We start from the raw sequence: 22177 nt of genomic DNA, 5'->3' as shown, positions 1-22177 counted from the left end.
TTTAAATATTCAACAGCAACTTACCTACAATGCATCACAATATTGTAATGAATGATATTCAAAGTGCATTATTTATGGATACATGGTCTGTAATCAACATTATTTTGCAATACATCCTTTAGTTTGTGTGGTAGGGGGCCATCGTTTGGTTAAGGCCGTGTGCGCCATTTGTGTACACTTAGATTCTTAGGACTATTGGACATGTATTAAAATTTTAGGACTTTTTGGAACCCCCAGGGTCTGATTGGTGTAACTCCTTTTGGTGAAGACTCCATGGGAACATCAATGGTGAGCCCCAGGACATAGTGGGGGGAGGAGACTCATGTCAGGGCAAGGTTTGTTGACGAAGTCCCTCTTGTTCACCCTCGCACTTTCACTTTCTGGTGCCCTGCCTCGTACTTTCTGGGCTCTCTTCAGCTTTGAACTCTTTCTCCATTGGCACTCTGGACATTGTTTGAGCTCTCTTGCCCTTGGAAAGCTCCATGCTCCTTTCAACCAGCATCTTGGTTCTGTGGCAGACTGGGATTCTTCCCATGCCATTTCATCTCTCTGCATGGTTTTTGTGTGCATCATTATTGTGTTTGTGGACACATGGCTGGGGTGGTTTTTCTTGTGTAGTTTTTGTCTGTCTTTGTGTCGATGTTTCATAAATCCTGTCTGGTGAAAACAAATTATTTACTTCTTTCTGACAAGACTGTGTGTCCCTCCTGGTTCTCCTCTTTTGCTGACCCAACGTTTGGTTTCATATGGGGTTCCTGGAGGATTAAAGATTAAAGCTAAAGTAATCTTCAGGAATAAGGCCGAGGTCACATTTGCCACGGCGGCCGTGGGGTCTCCAAAATCTGCGGCCACTAGCAATTATACGGCGGCCGCAGTATTTCCACGGTCACACAATGTAGCAGTCACATGTTTTTTTAGGGTAGCTGCACGGCGTATTTAGAAATCGTGGAGACCGAAAACGTGGGGGTGCCGTACGGTCTTTGATTTGATGTCGCACGGTGACCTTAGGGCGTCGCTGCGGCGGCCATATTATTTTCAAGGCAGACGCAAGGTGCCCGCAAGGCGACTGCAGGGGGGCTGCAGGGGGGCCATAAGGCGAACGTGCGGCCAGACGGACGGTAATGAGTGGGTATATATACCAGTTCTTTTTTTTACTAAAATAAAAATATAACAGTATATATAACTGAATATACTACAACTATAATATACCGTGGTGCCCCCAGAATCCGAACGCCCCATTGTTTGAACAAATTGGAATCCGAACAATTTTTTCGAGAAAATTTTGCCCAAAAAACCTAATACATTTTAATAAACCGAACATAACGTAGCGTTCATGTTTGTTCACGTGTCTCCCACACCTGTTTGAGCCGCATCTTCGCGCTTTGTTCATTCAGTTCGTCGGTGGAAGTACTCGTGAAAGCATCTCTCGTGTGTCGATCGATACTTTAGGCCTCAGTCACATTTGCTCTACGGCGAAGATACGGCGGCCATACGCCCTCTGAATTGACAGAAACGTGCGGCGGCCGCAGAGAAACTGAGGTGGCCTCAGGGTGGCCCTACGCCGTATGGCTATATTTTATAGGTCGTAAGGTCGCCGTGGAATTATAACGCAGAGTTATAACTTTTTTCATTTCTACATTCGCCGTAGAAATTCGACAAGCCGAAACAAAAGAACTGGTAAAAAAATAATAATAATAATAATAATAATAATTAACCCATTCGTTACCGTCCGTCTGGCCGCACGTTCGGCCGAAGGCCCCCCTGCGGTCGCCTTGCGGGCACCTTGCGTCTGCCTTGAAAATTTTATGGCCGCCGCAGGAACACCCTAAGGTCACCGTGCGACATCAAATCAAAGACCGTATGGCACCCCCACGTTTTCGGTCTCCACAATTTATAAATACCCCGTGCGTCTACCCGAAAAATATAAACATATGTGACTACTACATTGTGTGACCGTGGAAATACTGCGGCCGCTTTATAATTGCTAGTGCCCGTACATTTTGTAGACCCTCCGGCCGCCGAGCCAAATGTGACTTAGGCCTTACCTTGTGTTTTCACCTTCATTTGTGATGTATGTTTTTTAAATCATCTTGTGTTTTAATTAATAACAAAAAAAGCAATCCGATCACGTGGTGTGACGGACTGTCGGGCAAGGATTGAATTTCACAGCAAAACCAGTTGTAATTTTGAATATCCATGATTACGTCAGCCCGGTGCGTTTGATGAAAGTGATTGTGGTTCTGTGGGCATCATGTTGATGAGCTGCCCTGGGGGCAGCGCTCTCGCAGAGTGCGCGCGCGATCGGAACCCAGGACGGAGCTCGAGCCTGTGTGGACCTTTGAATTGGTGATTGTACCAGTTTACATACAATACACCGCCACCGAAGGTCATTTACTCATCTTATTTTACCTTAAACATGGGCAATTTCAGTTTAAAGTGTCTTGAAAGTGGGTTTTCTTTGGGTCCACGAATGGATTAATTCACTTTCCATTATTTCTTATTGGGAAAAATTTTTTGGAATCTGAACTTTTTGCAATCCGAACAGCCTCCTGGAACGAATTAAATTGGGATTCTGGGGGCACCACTGTATAGGCAAACACCTATACTCCGATCTCAATCGATAGCGCACGGTGGACACACGTTCGACGCAGACTGCCACAGAGGCCGTACGTAGGTGCACGGCGGGCGTAGGGGAACCGTGCGTCGACCCTGCGTTGCCCGCAGGTAGTCACACAGACCGCAAGGCCACTGTACGGCGACCGTGGAAATAGTGCGCCGCCGTAATTTTTTGGGGGTTGGGAAAATTCATTTTTCATTGAGAAGAGCTTACGGCAGCCACACGAATAACGCAAGCCCACCGTACGCCCTATGTAGGTCCACGTGGAACACATCTACATCATAGCTTGGCTTGTCAAATTGCTACGGCGAACGTAGAAATGAAGAAAAAGTTATAACTCCGCGCTATAATTCCACGGCGTCCCTACGGGCTGTAAAATATAGGCAAACAGCGTAGGGCCTCCCTGAGGCCACCTCAGTTTCTCTGCGGCTGCCGCACGTTTCTGTCAATTCAGAGGGCGTACGGCCGCCGTATCCTCACCGTAGAGCAAATGTGACCTAGGCCTAAGCAGCATGCTGCCACACTGTGCCAAAGCACAGACATAGCTCGACTCACTCTTGGTACATTAGTACAGATTCTTAGCACCCAGAAACAGGACGATTGTTCAGATTGTGATAAAAGCATCACATTTGGTACACATGTGCTATAGCAGGTGCTAAATAATATACAAGGTGGACCTAAATGAAATTTTCCTTTGAAGGGGGCACAGCTTCATATTTTCAAAATGGCCATCATGAAACTTTGAAGTACATTTCTTTGGGCATATCTCTACTTCTAATTAACATTTTTGAGTGATTTTAAGCGCTCGACGGGTTGGAAGCAAAGGCAGTCCAACTTCGTATCTGGAACGGAAGACCCCTGGGGATGAGGTTGACCTGCAACAATGGGTTAACTGCATATGGGCAGAGATAATCTAGGCAAGTGAGAATACTAATTGTTTACACTGTATTTTTTACTTGAAGAAAACTGACTGGGAAGTGCTGTGTTGAAGATCACCACATTATGCAGCTGTAGAACTCAAGCCACCGTTGAATGTAGCTGTCACTATTGAATGTAGTTGTTACCGTAAAATGTAGCTGTCGAGCACAGCTTTAATAAATAGAAGTCCAGCAGTGTTGTGATAATCAACCAGACCTAACATTATGTCTAAAATAAATGGTGGTAGTGACTGGCAGTGCAGAAGCACTAATAAGTGACACTTTCACGACTCCCTCCGATTGGATTAAGTGTATTATTTGTCAGATGGGCAAAGAACAATCTGCCAAGTGTCCAGCAAAGGAATTTGAAAAACTTGGTGAAATACCACTGGATGTAGATCCCAAACGTCTTGATGATGGTGAAGGTATCCAACAGACATGAGAGAACCACAGGGCATGGTGGGACAAAATATGTTGCAATAGATTGAATTCCTATCATTTGACCGGGCTACGAAAATGGAAATCAAATGAACAGACAGGAGTGTAGTCCAGTTAAGACAAGAACCATTATTGGAAATGTTAATGTGTGTTATTTTGTGTTGAACTAGTAGTCGAGCGGAAATGTGAAAAAGCATGTTGTGGCGTCATTATGAAGTTTTTTGGTTGATTCATCATCTCTGAGCTATCCTGAATCAGAATCAGCCGGGTGCCAGACTCGCACCCTTGAGGAATTTTTTTTAGAGGCGAAAAACAAAATGGCCACCACCGACTTTCGATAAATTCTGTTTTGGGCTATATCTTCACTTCTAATGCACTTACACACACAATTTTGGTGTCTACTACTATGTTTTCATGGTCAAGGAATCCGATAATGATAAAATTGAAGGTGTATATATATAAGACCTGTCTCATATTTTCAAGATGGCCACCATTTTAATATGAAAAATGGCTATTTTGCAGTTCCACTGATCACTTCGAGTAAGAAATTGAATTTGATGAACCCTCAAATATTAATACTACGTACAATAATAGTCAATGACAGCTGAAGTAACTTACTTGCAATGATCAATGAATTGATGATTATATTGGAATACGATTTTTATACAAATATATCCAGATACATGTGGATAGTTGACTATGACTTTGGGTTATGTCTCAAAGTAAGTATGTACATGTATATGATTTTGAAATTACCTTTTATTTTTAGGCAAACAAATATTAACTTTGTTAAGGATGCAATGTTCTACAGTATATGTTAAATCTTCGTCATCGTCGTTGTGATTAGCAGCTACTGCCCTTGTCTGTTCGTTACAACAGTCTGATCCAGCATTACAACTGCAAAACATCGAACATGACATCTGTGCTGCCACACAACCACACCTCCCGGTGGAACATGGCCGGCTGGTGGAGCATCCACACTTGATCAGCTGCATAATGGTGACTGGTGCAGCAGACACATCAGGTGGAAGTGTGGTTGGACACAACATCGCACCGTCCTCACCTTTTTGCCATCCATACTTGATGGGATCCAAGTTCGGAGGGTCTGACTGAGTGGCTGATTTCCATATAATGACTTGATGATGATCGCGATGTAGATGTTGAACAAAGGCATCATGTGATGGGGGCAACGACTTCAATTTCAGAGCAGAGGTAATCTTGGAGTTGGCCATCTTAGACTTCCACAACTGATACCGGTGTGTGGACATATCACCTTCGACTTTGGAACCATAACAGGCAGCAATGAAGGTAGTTGCCTCAGATATCATCTTTTCCTCGTCTGCTTGCAGCTGACCAAGTAAAGTGGGATGATGTCCGCCCATTAGTATCTTCAGCGCTGTGTCCTTTCCAATGCCAAACAAATACAACACAGTATCGCATCCGGTCAGAGCATGTACAGTAGGCAGATATTTGGTGATGCTTTTGTGTTTCAGTGCTGTTTGGCGAATGTCTACGTTCGCCCTCCCAGCACACGGACGCTCCATGCTGACATCCACAGTCATCTTTTCCTCGAGGTAGAAATTAATCAACAGGACAAAGATATCTGTATCGTCGCAGACCACTTTGATGTGGGAGTCACCACTGACACCTGACACAATTCTAACTAAGTGATGGATGATGATGACATTTGCTTCTTCATGGTGTGTTTTCAGATCCTGTCTCTGGAGAGTGGAATTGTTCCATTCTTGTACTGGTGTAGGATCTTTTCCGGTGATCACCAGTTTGGTCTGGTTGTCCACAATGTGGGTCATCAGATACTGACAGATCAAATCGACCAGTTGTACTTTGTTGTCGGCTACATTTAGGACCACTTTTTGTGCTGGAAGTATTGTGTGTAAGTTGAGTTGATGTTTTCGACTTGAATCATGACCTGCGCAACTGGATCTCGTCATTTGTTTTGTGTTGATTTTGATGTACCTGTCAAAAATCAGGTATACGTCACAACACTCCAGGTGTTATTTGATGGTTCCCATTAAGTTGATCACATAATCCTCAACTGTACCATTTGTGGGCCAATGTACAGTCCATAACATGGTGCATCCATCGATGATGACAGCATCTGGAAAATCTTGGATTCGACTTGATTGCTCAACTTGGAGTTTCGTCTTCAGGATTGCTTTCGACTGAGCCCGCATTGCACCGCTCTCATCAAACAAGGAGGCTGGGACAGGGGACAGTTCGTAAGAGAGGACATCTTTGATATCAATATCCCTGTATTGTTGGAGACATATGACTCGTGTGTAGATTAATTCGGTATCATATACTGGCCTTCCATCCAGCTTGATGCTCTTTTTGGTCGAAGTCATCAGGGTCACTTTCTTGGTTAGTGTCTTGTTGAAGCTTGTTGGCTATCCAGATTCAAATTCCACCATCTGTTGTCGTCCAATCCTGAGAGAATCATCAACGTTTATCTTGTCTGTCGCATGAAACATAGTAGTAGACACCAAAATTGTGTGTGTAAGTGCATAGCATTAGAAGTGAAGATATAGCCCAAAGCAAAATTTATCGAAAGTCGGTGGTGGCCATTTTGTTTTTCGCCTCTAAAAATATTCCTCAAGGGTGCGAGTCTGGCACCCGGCTGATTCTGATTCAGGATAGCTCAGAGATGATGAATCAACCAAAAAACTTCATAATGACGCGAAAGCACGCTTTGCCCTGAAATGGCTGTTTGGCATCTAGACTATATGGGGAAAAGACGGTCTCCACGTTGCATCTACAAAGAACCTTGAGACGAGGGTTAGAAAAGCTGTGACCGCCCTTCAGGACAGGATGCTGTTGGCCAAATTGGGAACAACTGACTTGGTAGCAAAGGATGCTCAGTATCACACAAAGTGTTTGACTGCTCTCTACAACCATGAAATAAAAACACACAAAAGCTCAACAAGTGAGGAAGACTATGAGTTGGAAATGAAAGCACTTACCCCCGCTGAATTGGTGACTTACAAATAAGAAAATAGAGATCCTGAGCTGTGTCCAGTATTCCGCCTCGCTGATTTGTTTACAATGTATACAATGAAGCTGACACAAATGGATGTTCTCATGGACACTCGACCGAATAGCACAAGGCTGAAGGAAATGCTCATAAAGATAACGATGGTGTCAGGCTTGAATGCACACTCAGAGGGAAAACATGTGTTGCTGATGTTTGAGAAAGACATGGAAGAAAAGATAATGAGTGCATGCAACCAAAACATTGAATGGAATGCTATAATCCTTGCCAAAGTTGCCACGATAGTAAGGAGAGACATGTTTGAGATGAAATACAAATTCAGTGGCTATTTTGCAGGGAAATGCCAGGATGATGCAGTGCCAGAAAAATTGAAATCATTAGTCTGCAATTTGATTTTAGAAAGGCCAAATATAAAAGACCAAATTGAGCATGACAATAAATCTGTTGGGATCACAATTTCACAACTGATAATGTTCAACAGGGTCAAACACCAGAGAAGAGGTGGGGTGAAATCACTAGTGGATCGTCACATGACAAACAGACATCATTCCAACTTACCTAAGCCTTGTGATCCATGCACAGACACGAAGTAGGCATCTAATTGATAATCCACATTCATATAGCATATGTATAGGATACAACAGACTTGTAACTATGTCAAGTGAACTGGGCAATAGGGTCAACAACTTCTACCATGAACAAAATATAGTATGTCCTCCACACCTCAAGTCAGGACTTGTCAGGACAGCAGCAATGGCTAACATTGACCACAACTCAAGCTCAAGATCATCAAAAGCCAGTTTCCATGGGACCACCATATCTCTGACAGAACACAAAACGATGACTGTTCATGAGGAGGAGAGAGGGTTGTTACCATTCGAAGAGTAGACACTGGTGTAGTAATATTGGCAGTTTCCATCATCACCCGATTGGATATTTCAGAACTGTGGGTCACATCTGGAACAGGGAAGACATTCAAGTATACAGGGGCCCACATAATTGCATCAAATGGGCAGTTCAAGGCATCAGCTGTGCCACTATGCCATAGCTTGACTGGGTGTGACACTTTCATCTTGACTGGGTGTGACACTTATGGGACATGGAAAGAAAACGTACTGGGACATGTGGGAAATATTTGAGCCACTTACAGAATCCTTTCTGAATTTTACAGCAGCACCAGCCCAGCTCCATTTACCTGAACTGCAAACCATTCAGAGATTCACAGTATTTCTGGACAACAGAACATGTTGACTGGAGATGATGAATGAAGCCAGGAAACATCTGCTCGCAAAGGGCTCAAGATCAATGGAAAACATCCCTCCTACAGAGGCATTGCTGGCGGAACACTGAAATGAGCCATGTAGCAAGGTGGGCACATATGGGGCCAAATACCCTTGCTTCCTAGTCCAATGGAATGGTTTTTTTTTTTTTTTTCATAGCTGGGTGGCACACGTACTGGACAACACTGCCAGTGGCATTTGGGGCTTGCCATGAGCTCATTCACTGTGGATCCAAGAAAGCATTTAGGGATCCCTTCAAATGCAAAGGGAACAAGCTCAGCTGCACTGAGCTGTGTGTGTGTGTGTGTGTGTGTGTGTGTGTGTGTGTGTGTGTGTGTGTGTGTGTGTGTGTGTGTGTGTGTGTGTGTGTGTGTGTGTGTGTGTGTGTGTGTGCGTGCGTGTGTGTGTGTGTGCTTGACCAAGCTTGGTTTGGTTGCATTTTCACGACCTTTGCAACTTTGGCCGAAAATATCTTGAGAACAAACAATACTACCCCTCCAGTTTTTTGATACGTTATAGTAAACAGTATGATTTCATTTTCATGCAAGGCCAGGTCAAGGTCACGAGGTCTTCAAGGTCAAATGTCAGGTCAACAAATAATCCACCCCTAACTCAACTAGATCGACGAACCGATGCTGGATTTGCATTCTATGGACAATTACCTTTCCAACGACACCAAAATAATCAAGATATGGCAAGGGGTTGCTGAGATATGAGGATTTGAATTTTGGTGGAAACGCGACATTAGTCGAAAAGGTCAAAAGTTCTCAAGGTCATATCTCGTCAACCCCTCGTCCGATTTAGCTAAAATTTTGTATGTGAACATAGACTATCATATGTGACATACATGCAAAAAAATTAGCCAAATCTGAGGGGGTCGGGTTACAACCCTTGGGTGAACGGAGGTAGAATGATCCTATTCCACTACAGCTCAATACTACATAATGTTCTGACATTTCAAATATTCATGTCACACTGCATATTTACCCTAATAACAGAATATATTCATCCACATTTTCTAATTCTATTTTGAGTGTCATACGTGAGGTGGGTTCCGTAAGGGTAACTCACAGGGTGTGACGATGAGAAGCAGATGGACACGTGGTAAGTGATTGAGCATGCACAGTTCGAGCACAATGGCATCCAACCACAAAGGCTGTTGTGCAGATTGCTGAAAATTGATTCGTAAAAGATTTCAATTTTTTTATCCCAAATCTAGGCTCATGGAAGAGTGAGATGACAGACGATAAAAAGGTGGTGGACTGGCAGTGGGGTAAGGTTGGACAAAACAAGCAAGCAATGAGAAGAAAGGAAGATGAGGAGGGAAAGAAGCACAGCAACCCGCATGTAAGATGGTTGAGTTACATAATGTTAATGAGAGAAGAAAAACTTTCACGTGTTTGAAGCCATGGAGGTAAGGGTACGATTGAACTGCAGTTCCACAAATGGAAGCAGTTTCACAAATGGAAGAAAGCAAGGAACAAAATAGTGGAGATGTGTAGTAGGCATCGATTTTGTGAATTTAACCAGAAGGGGGTTACTGGAACAACATATATGGGTTCTGGATAATCTGAGGAGGATCAGAGGAGGGCTGAAAGAGCAAGAATCATAAAAAAATAAATAGCAGCTACAGACCTGTCTATGATATGAGAGCTATAGATCTTGTACCTCGGCTTCATCGTGGGATATTCCAATAATGCTGAGAGTTTCCAATTGCATAAAGTCCAGGAGAGACATGTGATGGTAGGGTGCCAGTCCGTAGGAAAAAGCTGTATTCCATTGAGCAAGTTATAAAAACACTATGTAGTCACTGGGGAAAAATGCTTTCTTGTAGTATTCAAACTACCAGAAGTCAAGGTTATATTGGCTTAGCTTGGAAAGAAAAGAAAGAAATCCAAGAAATACAAACAATTTGGCTCTTGAGCTGCTTGCTAGTTTGTGATGTTAGCGATGGTTTTGACGTGCTTAGAGTATCACAATTAATGAAAATACTCGAGAATGGAAGATCAGTCATTATAAAAGCTTATATTTCTATTTCAGAAATGCTTATAGGATGCAACATTTGCATGATAGAAATGAGGTAACCAATTTGTTTCTGCGCCATCGCAACCTCGCGAGTACTTTGTTAATCTTTCTATCCCAACCTCGATAGAGTAGACTTTGTTGATCGTGGAATCAAGCCCAATAAGACCATGATGTAATCAGAAATCATTTGCAGTGGTGTTTTGTGCTTGCCAATTTATCATAAGATTTATCACCCATGAATCAAAATTAGGACCTGGGAGAATGGGGTGGCAAACTTCTCTGTGAGGTAACTTTAACACATTTCAAGCAATCTTGAAACTTTGGAACTCTATGTCCATAATCGTGAGAGAATTAGCCAGCCAACAGAATGGGGTTAGCCATTGTTAAAAAAAAAATAAGAGTCATAAAGAGGGGGAAAAAAACATTCCTTTTAAGTGGGCCAAATCCATAACACATCCCTAATTACTTTGGCACAATGAGTGCTATCCCTCCCTGAGCATGTGTCATGGATCTGCTATTTAGTTAATAGCAAGTTCAGTCACTGCTTTAACCATCAAACTCCAATGTGTGTATTATCCTTTCCGAAATTCTGCATCTCATCCTGCTTGGATAAGCTTCTTCCACCTCCCTCATATTCCCCACACCCAACCCCATGTTGTCCTTTCCATATCCTGTATCAACTCTGTGGCACATCGTGGAAATATCTGTCTTGCTTTTCCACCGAGTGATATTTCTTTAAACTAGGAAGCACTTACTAAATGTCATCAACAAAGAAGAACAGGCATTCTTGGCCATGGCACGAAACTCAATGAGGCCATGATGTCACATAAAAAAGCATATGTTATCCTTTCCTTTCCTTTTAAGTGGTGGATTCCAGCAGGAAAGAGGATGTGGTGATGAGAAAACGGATGCATAAGAAGTATTGAATTAATGAGAACTAAAGTTGGCTCTCCGTAGCTCCTACACGTCAACAAAAATATTCACGACGTGATTTCTTTTTTAACGCAAGGTTCGTGAAAGAGCCACATCAGTAATGTCAGGTGAACAAAAAAACAAATAAACAAAGAAAAACATGTCAATGATGAACAAGTTGCATTACACAGTGTGTGACTACCCTTTTAACAAATAATGTTGATGTTTTAATAAGAAAGTCATAAAGAGAGAAAAAAAAAACATTCCGTTGGAGCAGGACCTACAGTTAGTGATATTAACATAATTAATGAGGCAGCGTGTTAATTAAACTTAAGCATCATAACATTACAGTGAAGGTAACATATATTAATACAATGAATAAATACATACAATATATATCGACACAAATAAATGTCAATATGCGTGTGTCAGAGTGTCTCCTCCATAACTCCAAAACCATAAAACCGAGCAGCCTGAAACTTTTCAAGCATACTAAGAAAACTCTAAGGAAGTCCAAGAGTGAAAATTGGGTGTTTGGGGTAATTAAAAAACGTAAAAAAAAAAACGTTTGGGGTAACGTCTTAAGACGTTTCCTGGGTAACCTTGCTGGGGTCTGAAGCCGCCATGTTTTTTGGCTTGATCAACTTTGCCTTGACTTGGAACAGGCCGCAACGATTTCTTCAGAATAAAATTTTTTTTTCACTTTCCTCACTCTTATTATCGAATGCCTGTTCATCATAGCTATGAATCGCTGGGTACATTGCATTGCTTTTAAACGCCCGGAGACGTCAGCGTTCGCTGCTTTACTTCATTTCCACACATGCGATCACCACGAGTATCTCTTAAATTAAGGAAAATTGCAAAACCTGAGCTCCAGAATTGAACTTGAAAGTATTTCTGACTCCTAGAAAAGTGTTTATTTGTCCAATTCAGACATATTTGACATTTTGGGCGTCTCCAGGAGGTGTACGTTTTCAAAATGACTGTCTGTGATTACAAATTACGTGCCAAGGGAGCCGTTTTTTATCAACCGTTTCGTTGGAATGCTTAATCCAGTGTTCTACAATACTCTCACTGTCACCAAATACAGATATAGATCGACTTGAAAAAAGTTCAGGGCTACTCACCTGCATTGGCCACATGTTGTTCTGCGCTGCAACAGGCGGTGGCTGCCTCGCTGAAAATGTGAAATTTTATTTTCCACGATGTTTCACGATTTTGTTCTTCCATTATAGGACCCGTTACTTCGGCATAGATAGATACAAATAAAAATGAAACATTTTGCTTTTAAAAGTTTCTTCAAACGCTTGGTTCATTGCATGGTAAAGCCACTTGGCACGTTCAAAGTCTGTAAATATTTGATTGATTGCATTTGTACATCCTTGATTATGCCCACCAGTTATGCGTTTAGTTTTCAAAAATTCAAGCAATTCCACGTTTCAGCTTAGGGCTGTCATATGAGTGAGTTCAGTCGCTGCCAATGCAGTTAGGTGGGACATATTTTATTTAAATTGTCACACACGTAACCTGGGTAGCCTTAGGGTTTAAAGTAGCAGAGGGAATAATTCACCTCAGCACACAAGGTTGTAAAATTGTTAATTGTTTGAGAAGTTGGTAAATGTGCACAATGGTGATTTGAAAACACTGGACTGAAGGACAAATCTGAAGAAAGTGGGGGGCGGCGGGGGGTAGTGTTGCAGTTTAAAGAAACTGCTATTGTAAATGTGTACTCACGACATGTCGGTCATTCAGCAGAGTTATTTCCATAATAAATGTTTAGAATAGTCCCTTACCTTAAGATGGGTCCGTGGGATTCCCACTGCGTTGGAACGGGTAGATTAGGATTCATTCCCTATTTTTCTTTTGCACATCATAATATGGATGTATTCGAGATATTGAGTAGAGGACGAAAGATAACACATCTCTGAATACTAGAAGCGGCATTTATGGACCCTATGTTATGTCGGAAAAAAGAATTTGTCCACTCGTTTTGCTTATTTTTTGCAAAGAAGAAGAGGAACACGAACTTGCCTCACGATCACAGATGTTGATGAAGAGGATTCTGCAACAGCCTTAAGGGCTCCGCCTCAGACTCTGTAACCACCAATTGGAGCACTGAACCCTGAACATGCTCCTCCCACATAGACCGGTGTGAGGTGCTGATGCATCAGTCCAGAACATCCAATCAGAATTGACTTTGTTGATAGTTTTCTATTAGACGGTTCTTCTTCCTTACCTCATTACTTTGTGTGAATTTCACCTGAAGAGAGCACAACAAAAAGCTTTGTTGTTTCGTTTTTAGTCTGTTTTATGGTATTGTGCTTAAAATGTCGATATATAAAGATATGTATATATATATATATGTATATATATATATATATATATATATATATATATATATATATATATATATATATATATATATAAAATCAACTCCTCACATGCTCTTCCAGATAAAGAAGCTGCATAAAGCAACCAAGAAAGGCTACCAAAGTAAGCTCTTTGCTGCTTCAAACCCTTCCCAGAGTTCCTCCATAGCTGTAACGACGTCCACAAATAGTACATACAAGAGAATCCCAATGCTACACACCCCGTCAGCTGCCGGACCAGTTTCAATGCTTGTTGGTGAATCATCTGTGATCAGCCACAGCTTTATGCAGCTTACTCAGAGTCGATTTATTTGTATATTCCAAGCCACTTGGTTTTAATTGATGAGGTGGAGCGAGTTGGTTATTTCTTCCATACACAGGTGAGAGATGTGGCTGGGTCTTCGTTTTTTCATATATATATATATATATATATATATATATATATATATATATATATATATATATATAGAATACAACCTACGGCCCTACACAGTTGTAGGAAGATTGCCGGCATTAGTTGGTAGACATTAAAGATCCCACGGTATCCTTCGCGAAAAGTAGGCAAGCGATTGCCAGCCAACACCATGAACAAATTCTTAGTTCCTGCTCTAACCTACAGGGGGTGTTGCATACGTGGTACTGCTACACTCCAGGAAGAACTGATGCTCTCCCGTAGTCAGGTCTTGCACACGAATGCTGATAGCATTGTATCGTTCAGATATTCATTGTTTAGTAATATTTCTGGCCATTTTGAATGCATGTAAAAACATATAACCCATGTTTTTCCTTATTATTGCCAATTTTACAATTATTATTATCCACATATTAATACTGAAGGACCAATTTTGTGCTCCTCCTAGCGGTCGCGTCACGTTTTTCTCGGTGCTGTGACCTGGACTGAAAGAAACTTCGTACCTGTAAGAGTGCATCGCACATAGTGGCAAGAGTCAACTTTCAAATCTGAAGCAGAATAAACACTTTTCGTTTTACATTCGTTTACATGGCGACGTGTGACGTCAACGCTGAGAGGCGTCGGGATGTCATGACATCATCGGTCATTCAGTGACGTCATTACATCTGTCGTCGACAGACCGTTACCGCTGAGAGGTGTAATTCCACTCCTCGAAAATAGCGTCTGCAATGTAAAACCCTCTTCTGCACATGCTGACTACCTCAGAATGTGAATTTGACACAAAAAATGTCACAAGAAACATTGTATCTTCTATATATTAATACTGAAGGACCAATTTTGTGCTCCTCCTCGCGGTCGCGTCACGTTTTTCTCGGTACTGTGACCTGGACTGAAAGAAACTTCATACGTGTAAGAGTGCAACGCACATAGTGGCAAGAGTCAACTTTCAACTCTGAAGCAGAATAAACACTTTTCGTTGAGACGGGGGCGAGGAGTGAAGAGGCAGGGGCAGGGAGTGAAGAGGCGGGGGGCAAGGTAAGCAAATTTTTGGGCGAGGGTAAGCAAATTGAAAGCGGGAGATGGGGGGGGATGGGGCGGGGGATGAGTGGGCGGGGGCTGGGGTGAATTAGGCGGGGTTGAGTGTGAGGGGGTGGACAGGGGCGGAGGCCCGGGGGCAAATGGCGCGGGGAATCAAGAGACGGGGGCGGGGAGTGAAGAGGCGGGGGTGGGGAAGGGGTAATTAATTTTTTGGTCGGGGGTAAGCAAATTGAAGGCGGGGGGGGGGGAATGTGGCAGGGGCGGGGGATGAGTAGGCGGGGGCAAGCACGCCCTGTCCAGTCCATGTCCCTCGAGTGTGGGTGAGTGTGGGTGAGTTTCGGCTGGTACTGTCATTATTGGTGTTACTGTTATTATTACTTTTACTAGCCGAAACCCCGTCACAGACGGATTCCGTTCATTCAACCACCCTCACCAGCTCACCCACACTCGAGGGACATGGACTGGACAGGGCGTGCTTGCCCCCGCCTACTCATCCCTCGCCCCTGCCCCGCCCCCCCCCTGCCTCCCACCCCTGCCTCCCACCCCCTGCCTTCAATTTGCTTACCCCCGCCCAAAAATTTTATTACCCCGGCCCTTCCCCCGCCCCTCCCGTCTCTTGATTCCCCTCCCCACTTTCCCCCGGGCCCCCACCCCCTGTCCACCCCCTCACACTCAACCCCGCCCAATTCACCCCAGCCCCCGCCCACTCATCCCTCACCCCATTTCCCCCATCTCCCGCTTCCAATTTGCTTTCCCCCGCCCCGACTCTTCACTCCCTGCCCCCGTCTCTTCATCCCCCCGCCCCCGCCTCTTCACTCCTCGCTCCCGTCTCAACGAAAAGTGTTTATTCTGCTTCAGAGTTGAAGGTTGACTGTTGCCACAATGTGCGATGCACTCTTACAGGTACATGACGCGACCGTGAGGAGGAGCACAAAATTGATCCTTCAGTATTAATATATAGATAGAAGATACAATGTTTTTTGTTACATCTTTTTGTGTCAAATTCACATTCTGAGGTAGTCAGCATGTGCAGAAGAGGGTTTGACATTGCAGACGCTATTTTCTAGGAGTGGAATTACATCGCTCAGCGGTAATGGTCTGTCGACGACAGACGTAATGACGTCAGCAAATGACCGATGATGTCATGACATCCCGACGCCTCTCAGCGTTGACGTCACACGTCACCATGTAAACGAATGTCAAACGAAAAGTGTTTATTCTGCTTCAGAGTTGAAAGTTGACTATTGCCACTATGTGTGATGCACTCTCACAGGTACGAAGTTTCTTTCAGTCCAAGTCACAATACCGAGAAAAACGTGACGCGACCGCTAGGAGGAGCACAAAATTGGTCCTTCAGTATTAATATATAGATTGTTGGAAGTGGCCTTGGAAAACTGCCATGAGAAGGTAGAATGACGCTCAAGCTGCTATCTATACACCTTAACATGGCATTTTTTTTCTAAGGCAGAAAAAGGCAATAAAATGTGGGAATTCCTCCAGATTTTTTGCAGTGAAGACTCCAGATCAGCTAAGTGACTGCAAAATAAGGCGAAGGCCTCCTCTTCATACAGTTAAAGGTACTGAAGCGTTACTTGTGAAACCCACTGCCACAACCACTGGGAGCAGTGTGACATGGTACACATTTATGTAGAGAATTTACATCTGTGCCACCTTCAGAATCCCCGGCGGAGTCAGTCAAACGTCAGAGTCAGAGTCAGAGTCAGTTAAAGCTACAACCTTTGCATTATGACCTTAGTCCCCCTGACAAGTTTGGTTGAGATTGGATAAGCAATGACCAAATGCATCAGCCAGACAGGATGACAGACAGACATACAGAGACAGTATAATAGATTGATTTAAATTGCAGGATAGAAGACGGCCAGGCCACCAGTCATGGGTTGGATTCTTAGTCGATAATCACATTCAAATCCAAAGCAGTTGTGTGCTGAAGGTCAGTGATTAAAGTTAAGTGGCACGCGTTAAGTGGTAACTCTCACAGAGTTGGATCGAGCAACCAGACAAGGAATTATAGCATAAAGGAAATATATTCATAGGGTCACCTGGTGTGGGGCAAAAGCCAAAGAGTTTGTCGACGTCATAATTAGTCGTCGCAGAACACCAATACTCGCCGTCCTTACGCCCATCCTGGGTACAGGCATTGTACTGCCTTCCACGAAATGTAAATGGAAAGGAGCAGAGTGCACCCAACACATTCCCTCTTCGTGTTGGCACAAAGTCTGCACACAAGACAAAAAGCAATCCTCATTGCATTGCTTTCTTCGTTCCTTTGTGACTTCATCGCAGATCAATGAAAGATCATGTTTCTCTTCATAATATAATTATTAACACCAACAAAAGACAACTTCGTTTTGCCAAAAACAATATGAGGATTTTTTATTTTTCTTTAAACGTTTCCTATTCCTAATGCTTCAGTAAAAATCTACCATTTATTCTCCTCTGCACCTGTATCTTCCTTGCAGAATGTGAAGTTTCTGTGCAGGTTATAGTTGTGTGTGGTTGCACACCAGTGGCGGCCATCTTGCCGGCCATTTGCCGTGCAAGCTGAATATCTCTGCCCATTGAATAGGAATGGAACAACACAGTCCATCCCTGGAGTACTTCCGCCATATGTTTGAATCGCTGAGAAGACCAGTCAAGGGGATGAAACAAACATTCTCATTGTTATAATCATTTGAACTCGAGTCCATAACAAACCATCTGCAGTGCAGATTTACAACAGTCCTTCTTTTATTGTGTGTTTTGGGTCTCCAATCACTGGTCGGGTGTGTTTCCATGGGTACATGCTCAGTATGACCTCTGAACCTATTCGCGTGGCATGACCCTGAAATAAACGCCGTGTCTCTGTGCGTTTGTGATCACGGAAATGAGCACATCCATTTTCTGTCAGCAATTGGTTAATTTAGAATGTCTTTGAACGTCATGCCAAAAATTTGACTCATGGAAACACAGCCTAATCCTTTGGGTTTGTTTCACAACTTACATTTTGCATGACTGTTCCAACAGCGCTGCACAGTGCAACTGAAACTCCAAAAATAAATCAAGGTTGCTCAATATTCCCATCATCCTGGTATTCTTGCAAGTTTTATACAGCTAGAAGTCAACTGCACACATGGGGATCACGATTGTTAAACTCTTTGCAATGACAAAGCCCAATGCACCTGCGGAGGTGCAGGAGAACTCAGAGTCTCGGCAAGAGCACAAGACACGCGTGCCCCCATCGAACTTCAGCCAGTGCAATATTCCACCTTCAGCCCAAGCTCCATCAATGCACCAGCGATGAGTGGGTTCTTCTGGCTCTTGTGCATCTGCCATACCTGTGTACAATTATTCCAAAGCTGTGACAATCTTCAAATTTATTTTAAAATGTTTGTTTTGTTTTTCCAGACTACATGCTGCTTGGAAAAGATTGACCTTCAGAATTTGGTTTATAAACCTAAATAATGATGACAAAAACGTGACAGATACAAGCTCACTCAAAGTCTCTGACAAAGATCATATAGAAATCCTTTGCGAAAAGATTTGTGATTGTCCCAATCGTTTTTGACTGTCACATTATTAACTGACATTTAAAACCAATGTTAACTTGTTTGAGGTTGTGTCCTTCAAAGCATTAAATTCTGACATGTTTAAGCATTTGCTTTATGTTTGTATGGGAACTAATGAGGTACACAAAAATTGTAAGGACTTGCCTGTCGCTGATCTTCCAACGTTTGCTCGGGGACACCTGCCTCGTCTGACACCTGTGTCCGTGCACCCAGATAATGCCTCTGTGAGAATGGTGGGAGTTGTGATGGTGAGAAGACAAGGGGTGAAGGGGACTGTGATGAGAATGGAGTACCGTTTTGCCAAGGTTTTTCTAGTTCAACTCAAACTTTCAGTGTTTCAGAGAGAGAGAGAGAGAGAGAGAGAGAGAGAGAGAGAGAGAGAGAGAGAGAGAGAGAGAGAGAGAGAGAGAAAGAAAGAACTTTACAAGCCAGTATTGTTGCCTTTCATGCAAAATAACTGTTTGCAATTCCCATCTGAGCATATGGCTCAAGATGCATCCCAAGCAAGTTCAAATACTTAATTGTCCATTGTCTCCTAATGCACTGAAAATTTATGCAAAAGTATGCTGATATCCTGTAATATTGTCCTACATGCAGTGTATATACAGATCTTAGAGACTGCAGAATAAATCATACTAACGATACCCATGCACATGCACGGGATAGCAGTACAACATAGCTGGTAGCAAACGACAGACCGTACACGGGGAATGACAAAAATACGCATTGTGCAAAATGTAAGTGGTACTATGGAACGCCAAGACTTCCCAAACATTGTCGGCATGTCTGCTAAGTGCCACAGCAATTTCATAGGGATCGTGTGACGGTGAGCCGAGTTTTTAGTGTGCAAGCTTGGTATTATAGAGATACTTGTCAATTTTTTTTAAAAACCTGCATGTAGATGAGCCTAATATTGTGCACTGCTTCACACTTAAAAGGTGTAAAAAAGAAAGTTTCTGGATTTAATTTATTTAAATCTAAAAAACATTGATATATATATATATATATATATATATATATATATATATATATATATATATATATATATATATCTCACACACACACACACACACACACACACACACACACACACACACACACACACACACACACACACACACACACACACACACACACACACACACACACACACACACACACACACACACACACACACACACACAGTCACTTAACCCAGCATATCCATAGAGATGTGGTTAACAAGTCTGAAAGGCCAAATTTGAATATTTGCCTCATTCTTTGCTTAACCAGACTCGATGACATAACGGTTAACCCATCGGCTCTGAGTTTGGGCTGGACGATGGCGGTTTGATTCTGAACCTGACCAAGTCATACCAAAGACTTACAAAATGGTGCGTGCTGCTTCCTTGCTGGGCGCTCAGCATTTAAAGGATAGAACATGGACAAACCCAAGAGGTTGGCATTCATGGGAAGCAGGAAAATCCTCATTAATTGCCCTGCTGAAAGCAAAGAGAAAGGCGACTCCAGAAAAGATTGCATCGCCAGTCCCCAAAGTGTTCCGAGAAGTGATATCACTTTCCCTAAGCTCAGTGGCTGTGTTTGTGGGAAATAAAGTCTGGCATTATCTCAAATATTTGTCCGCATATGTATAGCTGGATTGTGTTACAGCTACTTTAAGAGCTAAAGTGTTTTTGTGCCAATGACCTTTCATCGAGGGTGTTTTAACCTTGGAAAATAAATTATAAGATGGGAATAAGATTGTGAACATGATGCTTCACTAAACTATCCCATTACTGACAAAACTAATCTGCAAATTGGCAAGATAATGTGGTGCAGTTCCAGGGTTCGAGGCTCACCATGATAGGAAGCACCTGGGTCCCTCCTGAATGCCCGGTCCTGAGGCTGCTGGGCACAGATAACCCTGGCAAGGTTACACTACTTCGTCTGTCACCGCTTCCGGTGGATTGACTGAACCAAGCGAGTTTTATGTCCTCGATGCATATTTGTATGGAAGTACACACTGGCTAATAAGAGCCAAATCGGTGTGGTATAACTTTCCGGCTAAACTAACACTGAATCAATTAAGGAGAAGACAGAACGAGCTGGGTACATTTATAACGTAAGCAATTTATTATTAAGGTAAGGAAAGATCATGTAGAACAATAATAAAAGGTTTTCTTCCAAGCAATATGTAGGGAAAGCAAGAATCAATTATGCTAACATGACAGGGGACATCAGACACACACACACACACACACACACACACACACACACACACACACACACACACACACACGTAAAGTAGAAAGCAACGAAAGATAAGAGAAAGGAAGAGGTGTGAACGAGCTCTTTGTTCCTGGTGCAGTCGACGGATCAATGCAAACCAGTTGCTTAAGGCCCAGTCACACCTTGACGTTTTAGCCAGCTTATGCCGATTTTTGAAAAATTTATCTAAAACGCTGGGACACGTTGAATACGTTATGGGTAGGTTTTGGAAACATTGAGAGCATGCTGAAAAACACTGCCATACGTCGTAGTACGCTGGCTTTCATCGTTGTACTTTGCGGTTGTCCTCAAATTTTCCATGCTTGAAATTTTACGACTTATGCCAGCGTATGACTCACAAGTTCCGCTACGCTGGCCATAAGTTGTAGGCACATTATCCGATCGTTGAGACACGTCGACACACGTTACTTGAAAGTTAATCATAAGTCGAAACACGTCGCGGTAATGTTTAGCGTACCCGAAACTTATTTCTAACCTATGAGTAACGTGTTGTAGGCACGTTAAGCGATCGTTGACACGTCCACACACGTTACTTGTAAGTTACTCAAAAGTCGAAACACGTCAAGGTAATGGTTAGCGTCAGTGTTCCAGACTCCATGGCTTTTTTTTTTTTATTCTATTTTTTCTTCGGTATGACGGTGATGTTGACACTTCGATTTCTAGTGCGGTTATGATTTAAATCATTGAGCGGCAGCCTATTAATTATATTATATTATAACCGCACTATAAATCGAAGTGTCAACCACCGTCATACAGAGAAAAAAAAAAGGCAACGGAGTCTGGAACCCTGACGCTAACCATTACCTCGACGTGTTTCAACTTATGAGTAACTTACAAGTAACTTTTGTCGACGTGTGCCAACGATCGCATATCGTGCGTACAACTTATTCCCATCGCATGCGGAACGTGTGAGGCATACGGCAAGTATGTCGTAAAAATTTTAACACGTTTAAAATTTCAAGACGTACTCCACTTACTACGACATATGATAGCGTACTTTAGCGTTCTATTCACGTATACCAAACTTACCCATACCGTATTCGACGTGCACCAGCGTTTTAGACGCATTTTTCAGAGGTCGGCATACGCTGGCAAGATCGCCAAGGTGTGGTTGCGATGTTGACACTTCCATTTCTCCGGTGGTTATGATTTGAATCATTGTGCGGCAGCCTTTTAATAGGCTACGCCACGTCATCGTCGGCGATACATGCAGCGCGCTATGCATAAGTTAGACTATCGTTGGGCAGAGGTTGTGAACGCCGCCACCAGGCTAAGCATTCGTTGGTACAAGTTATCTATAAGACAACGAAACGTTCTGTGTCCGT

The 22177-nt window shown here is 42.9% G+C and overlaps 1 protein-coding gene across 3 annotated transcripts in view; it reads right to left on the bottom strand.

The window, feature by feature from the left end:
* LOC147022143 (fibronectin-like) overlaps window positions 1–22177 on the bottom strand; it is a 332507-nt gene that overhangs the window by 281808 nt on the left and 28522 nt on the right. For all 3 annotated transcript variants that reach the window (XR_015061076.1, XM_085892763.1, XM_085892764.1), the window contains exons 5-8: window positions 18729–18806; window positions 18198–18353; window positions 17482–17658; window positions 17079–17255 (exon numbers count right to left, since the gene is read on the bottom strand). Coding sequence is in view for 2 of the 3 variants with exons in the window: in XM_085892763.1 (XP_085748889.1) it covers window positions 17079–17255; window positions 17482–17658; window positions 18198–18353; window positions 18729–18806 (588 nt within the window). In the remaining variant the exon portion in view is untranslated. The remainder of the gene's footprint in view (window positions 1–17078; window positions 17256–17481; window positions 17659–18197; window positions 18354–18728; window positions 18807–22177) is intronic.

The sequence above is a fragment of the Eptatretus burgeri genome, chromosome 8 (assembly GCF_056783735.1).
Source record: "Eptatretus burgeri isolate ZD-2024b chromosome 8, Ebu_testis_v1, whole genome shotgun sequence".
NCBI lineage: Eukaryota > Metazoa > Chordata > Myxini > Myxiniformes > Myxinidae > Eptatretus > Eptatretus burgeri.
This window is presented reverse-complemented; position numbering and strand designations above follow the sequence as displayed.